This window comes from Xenopus laevis, chromosome 8L (genome assembly GCF_017654675.1).
Source record: "Xenopus laevis strain J_2021 chromosome 8L, Xenopus_laevis_v10.1, whole genome shotgun sequence".
NCBI lineage: Eukaryota > Metazoa > Chordata > Amphibia > Anura > Pipidae > Xenopus > Xenopus laevis.
This window is the reverse complement of record NC_054385.1, coordinates 93,025,330-93,038,013: the sequence shown is the minus strand read 5'-3', so window position 1 is coordinate 93,038,013 and position 12,684 is coordinate 93,025,330. Positions and strand designations below refer to the sequence as shown.

The following is a 12,684-nucleotide window of genomic DNA, read 5'->3' as shown; positions in this document are numbered from 1 at the left end:
CATTTGTTTTACCTTTCCCTGGATAGCAAATAAAGCCTATGGGAAGAAAATAAATTGTGCAGCTAAAATGTAATGCTAACACATACAAAGTTGTAATCATTTGACTTTATAAACGTTGATGGAAGAATTTGAAAAATTATTTTTAAAAATGCTGCTTTATTTAAAAAGAGAACTATTCTGTCCTTGATGCGACCTAAAATAGAATGCTCAATGTTTCTTACAAAGTGAATGTATGTCTGAATATTAAAGCTTTTTTTTTATTAAATCCTACAGCATTCTGCAGATGCATTAAATAGTTGAAAGAACAAGCCTGAGATCTACAGCTGGTATAGCGATATTGGCAGGTTGGACCCTGATAGTTAAATCGAACTTTGCCTTTATTATACAAATAAGTTGTGTAATGAAGACTATAAGTCAATGTAAAGAATGCATGCAGTCAACTGCATATTTTACAAGCTCTATCTATTTCATGGATCTTCTTTTGGCAGGCCAGAATCCAGCTGGACATGCAATATTTACACATCAAAATTAATAAAATGACTATGATTTTCAAGTCACACCCATGACATTTATGTGTGTATGTTGAATTACAAACACACATTGTGTCTACTAATGCCCAGTTCCTCTTAAACATGGATCTCTTCTTTTTCAGACTCTGGTGTCACTGGTCTGGATACACTAAATATATCTTGACATGGAATTTGGAGTGGACTTGTTGGGATTTTGGGAGGAGATGGGGGGGCTTTATTTTTTTCTGTTAAAAGTTTTAGGATTTCTGTAACCTGCTGTTCAAGAGCAGTCATTCGGCAGCTGAGTGACTGAATGTCATCTTTTAGCTCATGTTTGACCTCTTGGAGGGTGGTCTGTAAGGCTTGCTCTGGGATAGGGTAAAAAGGGTGTTTTGCATCAGCTTGCAAGGGACTGTGTTCAAGTGGACTACGTGTTTCCCCTGCTTTATCCAAACGAAGGTCACTTTTAGTTATCCCACTGTCACAAGAATCCGTTTTTCTCAACGAGTTTTTAGAAACCTTGGTCTCTGGGTCAGTGCATTTGGGGTCATCTGAAAGCAAACCCAATGACTCTGCTTTTGTCACATTATTCCAGTCTTCTTTCTTTTCCTCTTGCACCTGCATGTTGTTTTTCAATTTCAGCCAACCTTTGCCATTTCCGTTCTTAAGGCGAACGGGACTGGTCACTTTGAGGCTGTTAGTGTCACTGCTGCTATTTGGCTTCAGCTCCATAGCATCCCTATTGTTCTGTTTCATAGACTCATTGGTTCGGACATAAGACAGAGATGTCTGAATAGGCGTTATCTGGGACACAGTCACCACGCTGGTTCCAGTAAGGACTGCTCCATTGTGCATAGCGCAGTGCTCCACTTGGAGCTGGTTCCGTTCCAGATCAGTGTTTGAAGAACCCTGGTTTCTTAATTCTTTCTGCTGTTTAAATTTCTGAAACAGTTTTCTTACAGGGTGGTCCACCGGGATACTAAGGGTCACTTCATTCTTTTGCCTTTGCCGTTCCTCTTCTTCCTTCTTTACATCACTGATTTTACGGAAAATAATCTAGAAGGAGGAGGAAAAATGTTAGTAAAAGAATATTAACTCTCAATGTATTGTTAAGCAATAAGATATAAAGTATATTTTGTAGATTGTTCTGCAGGGAAAATAAAGTTAAATATTGTCAGTCATAGGGAGAACATTGCTACTTATTTTACAATCATGCCAACTTTTATATATGTTTTGTTTAACGTGTAATAAACAAATGACCATGTGGAAGATTGGCCTGAACTAAGAGTAGATAAGAAATAGGAAATCAGACTAGAAAATAAAAATTTGTTCTAGCATACAATTTGTCTGAATGCAATTGCTGCTATGTGAAACATATTACGTTGGATAGAGGAAGTATAAAACTCATAAAAGTGAAGACCCTCAAATATTTGCATCGATAAATTGGTCTCTAAATAATGTACATGCGATGTTATTGATGTCAGTCTTCAGGCAATAGTTCTGCAAAGTCTAGAGATCGAAATGCTGGGGATATTGCCTGCTTTGCACTTTGATTACATTGGTTCTATAGTTATTTTGAATATGTTTTCTACCTTATTCAATGAACTAGAGTATCAAATATTTTAGACCATAGCCTTCAATGGCTTGAAACTTAATTTCAATAGCACAAGCTATTAATACAGGTGTAACAATTGAGTATATGATCAATCATTTTTATCTAATAATAGTTTTCAGCTGTTTTGTTGGAAATTGCCAAATGGCACAACATTAATGGAAAGTGTTAAAAAAATGAATAGATTTATGCATATGATTATAATCAAAGATCTCCTGAGCCTTGTGTTGTGTTGATAAATACACATTCAATTTATTATTCCAGGCAATATTCATAGCTTAACAATAATGTTTTTAAAGCTAACATTTTTGCAGCTATATTTTGGTGATCAGTGTATGGCGAATAACATAAGAAATGTTTGGTAGTTAAGTCAAAGTGACAATGTTCCTTTGGATCCAAAAAAGTAATTTATTAGATACTCTTGAGTCATTAAAATCACTCACCTTTTACCCCTCAGCTGATTTGCCTCCTCTTTAAAAAACAAATCAGCTTGGGATGTTTTCCTAACAATTACAGTGCCACCATCTTTTGAGTGCACTCATGTATCCACTGCGCATATTGAAGCTGATTTCCCAAGAATTCGCATACTATGCATGGTCTAAGCCAGTGCAAGGGATACCCGTGAGTAGTGATGGGCGAATTTGGGGCGTTTCGCTGAAAAATTTGCGAATTTCCCATGAAAATCGCGAAACAGTGAAAAATTCACGTCCATTTTTTTGACGCTGGTGAATTTTCGCAAGTTTATTCGCTGGCAGCGAATCACGCGAATTCGCACCTGGCAAATAAATTCACACCCATCACTACCTGTGAGCAGTCAAATATATTTTGTTCTCCTTTAATGGCTTGGAGAAGAGAACTATCATTTCAAGCAATGTAGATTGGTCTTCACAGTCAGGACAGTGAGGTTGTGGAATGCACTGCCGGGTGATGTTGTGATAGCAGATTCTTTTAATGCCTTTAAGAAAGGCTTGGATGATTTCTTTAACCAGCATAATATCCAAGGCAATTGTAATATTAAAATCTACAATTAGATAGATATTGGTATGTATAGTTTATATTTGTGAGTGTATAGTAGGGCGGTAGATGGACTTCTGGTTTTCTTAAACAAACTACGTAATTGAAAGCAATGCATCTCTGTGTCTGCCTATGGCATAAACTGATTAAGAAAATGTAATCCATTTAGGATGTGGCATCTTTGCAGGGGTTCCCTACACGCTGGCAGCCTGGGGGCTAAGTGACAGCTGAGATGTAATGTTCATAAATGTATGGATTTGGGATTTCATAAAATGCAGATTGCTTGTACGTTTAATGGAAGGATTAAGGATGTGATTGACCGTGACCTCATCTATTCTATGTACAGTATATAGCTATAATATGTGTCACACAAACTGAACCTAGATCAACCATATTGCTTGGTTGGGTTTAGCAGCAGAAAAATAGAAAATGAAAATAAGAAAATGAAGTTAAATAGGATTGATGTAAGATCTAAACTGATATGCTTGAACCCGAACTTATTAAATCTGCCCCTTAGCATGCTGGGGGAAGCCTCCTAGTTACTGCAATGGAAATCATCACGTGTAGCTGCTGGACTCTGCTTGTCACACACAAAGGCATTTGATTTGAAGGAAAACTGCTGATTCTGTTTGGGGTGTTAAAGTAGGTTGTTAATGGGTTCTGTGCGGATGTATAATTGATAAGTAAGTCAATGAATAATTGAGGATTAAGCATTCTAGCTTAGCCATTGTTTTGTTAATAGAACAGTGTCTTAATGCAGATACACAAATTTACAGAATTATAGAACAGGCACTACAAAAGAAATACACATGGAAATACCAGAGTAAGCTTTAAATAGAAACATACCACATGTTTGCTTAATAAAGTAATTATTATTAGTAATTATCCCCCCTTTTTCTAATGACAAACTTCAAGATGGAATGTTACAAAATAAACATGTAATAGCCATTGTAAGACTCAGCATATATCCTTGTTTCCGTTTGTGCTATATACGTGTAGTTCATTTGGGATGGAACAAAGACAATAGTGCCTCAAATTTAAGCTTTACAAATGACCCTCTCTGCATATATACATACAGTACACATATATATGAAAATGTAGATTGTGAGATCACTATAGCCTTGGAAATAATGCTTGTCCAAGAAGTTATGGGATTCATAGCATCTGGCATCACATCACCCAGCATTAAGGTTATACATGTACATATATACACTAGGGGGCAAATTTACTTATGGTCAATATTGAGGGTTAATTAACCCTCGATATTCGAATGCCAAATTGAAATCCTTCGACTTTGAATATCGAAGTTGAAGGATTTAGAGCTATTCCTACGATCGAATGATCAAAGGAATAATCGTTTGATCAAACGATTAAATCCTTCGAATCGAACATTTCGAAGGATTTTAATCCATCGATCGAAGGATTATCCTTCGATCAGAAAATTGTTAGGCTAACATTGGCCTCGGTAGGTTTTAGGTGGCGAACTAGGGCGTCGAAGTATTTTTTAAAGAGACAGTACTTCGACTATCGAATGGTCGAATAGTCAAACGATTTTTAGTTCGAATCGAAGTCGAGGGGCGAAGGTCGAAGTAGCCCATTCGATGGTCAAAGTAGCCAAAAAAAACATTCGAAATTTGAAGTTTTTTTCCTCTATTCCTTCACTAAATGGGCCCCCAGATATAGGTTAGAGAGGTTGAGGGGAATTGACAAAGAAACCAAACACTGTTAATTAAATATTATTCTCATATGTTTAAAAATTGATTCACCTCCAAATTCGACCACTTCTTACTGCTTCCGTCCTTTGAAGCCTTGTATCCACAATTATATATAAGGTAAGAAAAAGGTCATACACAGAATTGCTGCAAAAATTCCAGGTGCTCTTTTATTCCACTACATGTTTCGAGCTGGCGCTCTTTGTCAAGTTGACACTTGACAAAGAGCGCCAGCTCGAAACATGTAGTGGAATAAAAGAGCACCTGGAATTTTTGCAGCAATTCTGCGTATGACCTTTTTCTTACCTTATATATAATTAAATATTATGTCTTACCTACATTTCACTGTTTAGTAAACCAGTCAGTAATGTGTACGTATCGTTATTTTCAGCAAATACGATAACTGGCGAACGCATATTCTTGCGCAAGAAAATTTGCAAATGAATATTTCCTGCAAGTTAGTAAACTGGCGAAAACACATTTGGCGATACATTTGTCTATATTTTGTGCGCATATATTTACCGCTCTTTAGTAAATGGGCCCCAAAGGCTAGTGCTGTCTAACTGAAGCCACAGAATTACAGAGGCTTTGATCAAGCTGGGGTACATATTACTTTTTAGGCAACAATCATTATATTAAGATCTGGGTCCTGATCATGTGGTATGGGGAGAATCAACCCACTGCACTGAATAACTGAATAACATTGACAATTTGACAGGGTTAGCTATGGGTCATATAAAAGGGCACATTTATTATGTATTATATAAAACACCAGGCTTTGCTGTGTAAAAAATTGCATTTTTGACTCCTTTTGCTCATCACTCCCCAATCAGCTGATGCATTTTGTCAGGCTTTTGTCCTTCATTTTGTGAAAAGTGAATATGACCATTTTACAGCTTACAAAAATGTACAGAAAGCAATGCCAACTGGATGCACATATTGCTTCAAGCTCTGTAAATCCAACTGCAGTTCTTGTATGACCCCCTCAAACTTCCAGTTGCAGAACCAAACTTTGTATTGCTTGTTCATCTCATGCTCTGCACATTGAGGGTAAGGCCACACTGAGGCAACTTTGGCCGACTATTGAAAACGCATTGCGCAGGCGACTTTTCATTGTAGCCTATGGGAAAACACGCTGAGGCAGTTCGGGGAGATTGACGCTCAGAAGACGAGGCGTTTAGTCGCCAGCAAAATCTCCCCGAATCTCCTCGTGTGGATTAACCTTGAAGGTTATATACAAGTAGATCATATCAAACAGAATTGCCAATAGACACTTATCAGAAAAAATACTAAATTGTTAACAACAGTTTGTTCCAAAATTACAAGAAAACCTAGAAAAGCTATATATACACAATACATTAATTCGTTCTACATCTATATATAAATTTAGAGAGGTTCATACGTGCACTGTGTTGCTAACTGCTCGCACTTTACTAATAACCATAACTTGCGGCTATCCATATTGGTCAGAAGCCAAGTGTTTAATGAGCTTGGAAAGAAAAACTGTTCACTGTGGGATTTCCTTTCTGGCCACTGATTATGCAACCGTTAATGAAAACAAAAACAAAGTGAACGTGTCCTGTATAAAATATAATACTTCTGCTTGAAATCGGCTTGTATTGAAATTACAGCTGGGTATGGGCAAATGGCATAAATTCAACGGGCATGTGTAAAAACACATTTTTGCATTTCAAAAACAAGCTCTACTACAAGAAACGAACTAGTATAATCAATGATGAAATGCGGGAGACGTAGAGAAAGTGCTGTAGACATATGGTTACAATATACACATTCTTTGGAAGTGGAACATTTATGAAATATAAACACCCTGTTCATGGCAATAAATAACAGGTGCAAAGTTACGTCCAGTTCCAGGAACCCATAACAAAACAGATTTGCAGGCAGCACTTACTATACTTTTGAGGGACACCAAACGTCTGATTCTGGTTGCAATGAGTTATTAGAGCTGAAGCAGAAAGGGTCTAAAATACTAAATACTAAAAAATAAGATATTCAGAATAGGTAAATTCCCTGTTTTTATATTTCAGTGTTCTGTGTTAGCAATCCATCAAAGTACACATGCTTTTATTTAGATCAGTGAAAAATATCACACTGCCCAATTTTCCTGATACTTTTTCTAAATATCAAAAAACCATTCTGATGTAATTCTAAAGCCCAAGAATGTATGTATACATGTATATATGGAAATAGGTACATTTTGTGCAGGCATTCAGGTCTGCAGGTGGCATGAGGTTTTGGAGAAACATTAATTCTAGATCCCAGAGTTTATTTACAACACAGTTTAAGACTTTGCCTTATAATTTTAATATTTATATATTTTCAGGTAAAAATAAACAGTTGTAGAGATAGGCACTGTGGAATATAAAATAGGCAGGCTACTAAAACCTTTAATAGGACTAAGGTTGAAAAATCCTTTATTGAGAATGAACTTGTGGGGGTGCATGATAAGTATACCCCATGACAATGTCTTTTTTAAAATAGATACTTGAACTTTATTTCAACAATATTGATGGATATGTAATTAACAAACAGCATGCATCATTTACATTATGCAGCCTATATCAATTAAAATTTGGCATACAGAAAAGGCAAGCAGTAGAATCAGGTGCACTGGATCAAGTTCAAATGATTAGAACATTATTAAAGAGGATTTTAATGGAATCGGTCTTATTTGAACAAGACATTAAGTTTGGTTTGGTCTTTGTTTGCGAGTTCTTCAAGGCCTTTAGAAAGAAAGTTAAAGGTTCCTATGAGTTTGGGAAGATAATCAAAAATGTTTTAGAAAAATGACCAAACATTCAACATAACTCATTTCACTGGAAGATCACCTACAAGTAGAGATGATGTCACACCTGCCAATTTGGCCAGTCCATCCTACAAGTCTAGCTAAAAGCAGAATGCACAATGCTTAAAGAAGTCTCCAAGAACCTCTGAATTTTATTATGAGATCTACTGGTGGCGCTCATTACTATTCATGTCAGAAACTACAGTCTATCATTAGAAGGTCTACATGGCAGGTGTGCATCTGGTAAGTGTTTACTTTGCCCACAGACTTTTCGGCAAAGAGCCATGTGACCTAGACAGATGAGGCAAATATAAGAGTTATTTGGCTACAGTACCAAAAGACATGTTTGGGGAAAACACAGCATTTACCCAAATGTCCGGATACATGGAAATGTTACAGTTTGGGGCTGCTTTACTGCATCATGACCTGAACAGTTCTACATCCACTTTGAATTCTTCATTGTACTAGAGGGTGCTTGAGAATAATATTAATGCTGAACCATATATACAGGTGGAGTAACTAGTGATGGGCGAATTTGTCCCGTTTCACTTCGCGACGAAATCCGCGAAACTGGCAAAAAAGTCACGAAATGGCTCTTGAGTACGCCGGCGACAATTTGCCAGAATCAAAGTTGACACAGGGGCCCATTAAAGTCAATGGGCGTCCTGTTATTGTTGCCGGCAATCACATATTACAGAATTGTTTAGACACTTTAGCTCAGCTAAGAACCCCTTTAGACCTAATAAAATTTGCTGTGTGTATTTTGAAGAAAATGCATAATTTTGATGCCAAAGGATTAACTATTTTAAAACCCTGAATTTCACGTTTATCCTGTTAAAGGAGAAACAAACCCTTAATAAAAAAAATAGACCCTCCTACCCTACATAAGGAATAATATAATAATGTTTACCAGTAGACGCCTACAGAGAACATGAGGGTATCTCTTGAGACACGAGGAAAGGAGGCTTAAAAGAGCTTTACTGTGGTGCAGTGGAATTGTCTAAAGCAGTTGTACTGGCAGATACATTACAAAGGGAAGGATGCCTTTTTACAAAGTCAGAACTATAAGATTACAGACATCTTAGCACTTACTGTATAGCACAAAATATAATTAAATAATAATAATTAAGGGACTGATTTGCCCTTTTTGGAGTCAGAAAGGATTGTGCTCTTTATAAAGTAAATCGAAAATAGCTTTAGATGAAGATTTGTTTTTCTTTCATCTGGGTGAGCTAGACGTTACCTGTGATTTAGGAGTTACCTGCACAAAAGGCTGAACTTAATCTTTCATGTCTCTACCATACCCATCTACTGTGTAACTAATGAACTTCCAAATTTAATGGAATGGAATGTTGTACAAATTGTGATACTGGTTCATTGGCATTTGCTGCTGCGCAGGATTTATTTGCCATGTGGTGGCCCAGCAGGGAACTGATGTGACTATGAGTTATGAGCTTCAAAACTGGGAACTATCCCACAAAAAGCAGGGTAGTTAGTGGAAGGTATCCATGTGTGTTTACAAAACAAGCAAGGCTGCAGTGCTTTATTGAAATAAACATGAATTTGTATTGTAAGCACTTAAAGGAGAACTGAACTAAACTCTAAAAATGAATATTGGTTAAAATGCGATATTTTATAAACTGAACTTATTGCACCAACTGAACTTATTGCTGCTCCTCAATATCAGCAATGATCCAAGACTTTAAACTTGTCACAGGGAGTCACCATCTTGAAAAGTGTCTGTGACACTCACATGCTCAGTGGGCTCTTGAGCAGCTGTTGAGAAGTTAAGCTTAGGGGTCGTTTAAAATTATCCAGCAGAAAATGAGATTGGTTTGTAATATAAGTTGATGCTACAAGGCTGATTATTAAATCCTGATGCTATTTTGCACTGGTTTCTGTGCTGCCATGTAGCAATTATCTGTATTAAGTACTAATCAACCATATAGTGTAACATTTCTATTCTATGTGTACTGTATATTGTGAGTGGGTCCCTAAGTTCAGTAAGTGACAACAGCACAGAGCATGTGCAGTGAATCAGCAGAAAAGAAGATGGGGAGCTACTGGGGCATCTTTGGAGACTCAGATCTTTACTGCTAAAGGGCTGTGGTTGTCGTGGGCTGATACAGAAACCCAAAATATAATGTACAACATTTCTAGCTACTTCTTTAGTTAAGCTTTACTTCTCCTTTAAAGGAGTGGTTTGCATTTAAGTTAACTTTTAGTGTTATAGAATGGCCAATTCTTCATTATTTATTTATCGTTTTTATAATTATTTGCATTCTTCTTTCCAGCTTTCAAATGGGGAAGCCACTTCAGCCAAGACGATACTAGAAATAACAATTCCATATAATAATTCCATAACTGGCTTTAGGTATTTAGAATCTGATTGTTCTGGACAAAGGCAAATGACAAAGTTCTATTCTGTGTCAATCATGAAAAAATACTGTTCCACCAGACACCTTCAGGAGGTCACACATACAAAGAAGGGAAGGAATGCAAACAATAATATATCTTAAAAAGTATGCAGGATGATATTTTACAACTAAGGAGTTAAACACATCCTTCTACTTAACAACTACTAAAAATGGCCCAATTATTTTCTGATTGTCACTGACTTATTTGCCACCTGCCATTACTGTATATTACTCTTTTTTAGATGAATATTCTGTCATCATATTCCCAGTTGTAGAACAGATATGTAGGTACATTGTATTTCTTTGAGACCACGTTGTCAGTCATAAGTTCTATATCCTGACAGTGCAAGGATGTTTAATCATAATATTTTGTACTCAAGTAAAAAGACAATGGAGAGATGATTGTCTAGAGAGACATGCCTCTTGCTGCCGGGATGGATACCTGGATGTTCATTGCTTTCATAATTGCGCATAATGCTTACTGGAAATGATTTTCTGAGCTTGACAGATGTTGAAACAAATAATTTTGGAAGAAGTGTAATCATCCCTTTCCCAAATATCCAGGGCTTGCTCAATAACCATTACAGGCTGTCAAGCATACCTTCTATTTTGAAGGTAAACAAAACCACATAGCTAACGTATGCATCAATCCAAGCAAAGGGCAACATTAGTGTAGGATTTCTATCCCTCAATTGCTTCGAAAAAATTACTCCCACAATTTTGCAGCCAAAAAGTGAAGGTGCAGGGTCAATACTGGGGGTTTAACGGGGACATAAAAGCCTATGTTCTGCATAAATATTTGATTACAAGTGCAGGTATGGGACCCATTATCCAAAATGCTGCTCGTGACCTGGGGTTTTCCGGATAACGGGTCTTTTTGTAATTTGGATCTTCATACCTTAAGTCTACTAGAAAATAATGTAAACATTAAATAAACCCAATAGGCTGGGTTTGCTTCCAATAAGGATTTATTAATTCTTAGTTGGGATTGAGTACAAGTTACTGTTTTATTTATTTATTACAGAAAAAATGAAGTCATTATTAAAAAATTGGTTTATTTGAATAAATAATAAATAAAATGAAGTCTATGGGAGATGGCCTTTGCATAATTCAGAGTTTACCGGATTACAGGTTTCCGGAGAATGGATTGCATACCTGTATCATTATTATCCTTTATTTTTATATCTCAGAACTTTATCCAACATAAACCATATTTGTTGGGACCTATGATGCCCAAAGCCTCTTTAAGAAAAGTCTATACTACACTTAGACTGGTCACTTCTTATATAACGGGAATGTTGACTTGCTCCAAATAAAGAGATTGGGAACATGCGCTGTTAAGATAAATAATGATCAAAGCCAAAATCAATTACTAATTCAGGGAAGTCCAGCTCTGCAAAAATGTCAGCACTTCTCTGTCCATTTAGAGAAACTGATTTATTTGACCCAAGTGTGAGCCACAATGTGCTGTACAAAGCCCTGTTTTCTAGCACAATGGAAACACATAATGAAATCACTGCTCTCAGCGCACTCTTTTCTGTTCTCCTTTTCTCAATGTCCTGTAGAAATGCTAAAGAGAACTGTCGTACTTTAAAAAAAAAAAAAAAAAAAAAAAAAACGAATGCCTCATAAACAAAATTCCATTCCTAAAAAAGGATGCTCTAGATATCTATGAAGTGAGAACATGGCATTTGGTGACTTTCGATTATTTCTGACCATGAGTAATAAAGGAAGATGAGTAGTGAAGGAAGACTCACTCCCTTATTAGAAACAACCACATTTATTAGAATTTATTTTCAATTTATTTACATATGTATAGTAGAACAAATGGGCAGGTGGTTACTCTGCAATACACCACTATAGACCCAGTTATTGGATAAGGTCATAGTAGCTACTTTTTTTTTTTTTTTTTACCGCTAAAACATTAGTCTCATCAGCATTAGTGGTATAACCATAAGTGACTCAATACATTTTGTAGGGCCACCCTCATTCTTCAAAATTTTAGATCTACATGGGACAACTCTAGTGGTACCTATATCATTTTACAAGTCCTTTAATCTCCAAGGTCTCTCCACAGCCTACTTTGTGGTCTCTCTTGTCCCAACCTAAACTGCCCCATCAGCAAACACACAATTGTTCTCTCCAAGTTGTAGGGCAGAAACAGTGCTTTTTATACATTGTAAATGTATTTTGTTACAAGTCAAAGGAAACAATATCCGTTGAGAAAAAAAAAGTATTAATTAAACCCACTTCAATCTGCCTCGTCCCCTGGAGCAAATATTATGATCTTATTCCCAAGTTAGACAAAATGCTGGTTTTAGCATTTTAATCAGTTTGAAACACACTAAAAAAAGATGAAAAACTGACGAAAGATTGATTTACTGCATAATGCAGAAGTTTTTATATTTAAACTAAAACCGTAGTATAGCCTTGGGATTTAAGTTTAATCAAATCAACGTCTTGCATCACTAAATTTCAGCTCATTTGCAGCCAGAAATATTTGAAAGTACTTAAACACCAAAACCAGAACAGTGACAAATCTATTCAAATTACCCTAAGCTTAAAGAGAAACTTACCTCTAAAAAATGATAAATCGCTGTGAAAATCTATATAT

The 12,684-nt window shown here is 36.3% G+C and overlaps 1 protein-coding gene across 6 annotated transcripts in view; it reads right to left on the bottom strand.

Annotated features, from left to right (window-relative positions):
* Window positions 1–260: 260 nt before the first annotated feature.
* Window positions 261–12,684, bottom strand: part of kcnh5.L (potassium voltage-gated channel subfamily H member 5 L homeolog) — a 218,288-nt gene continuing 205,864 nt past the window's right edge. For all 6 annotated transcript variants that reach the window (XM_018230657.2, XM_018230658.2, XM_018230653.2 and 3 more), the window contains one exon: window positions 261–1,565. In XM_018230657.2, the coding sequence (XP_018086146.1) occupies window positions 627–1,565 (939 nt within the window). In that variant the 3' untranslated portion in view covers window positions 261–626. The remainder of the gene's footprint in view (window positions 1,566–12,684) is intronic.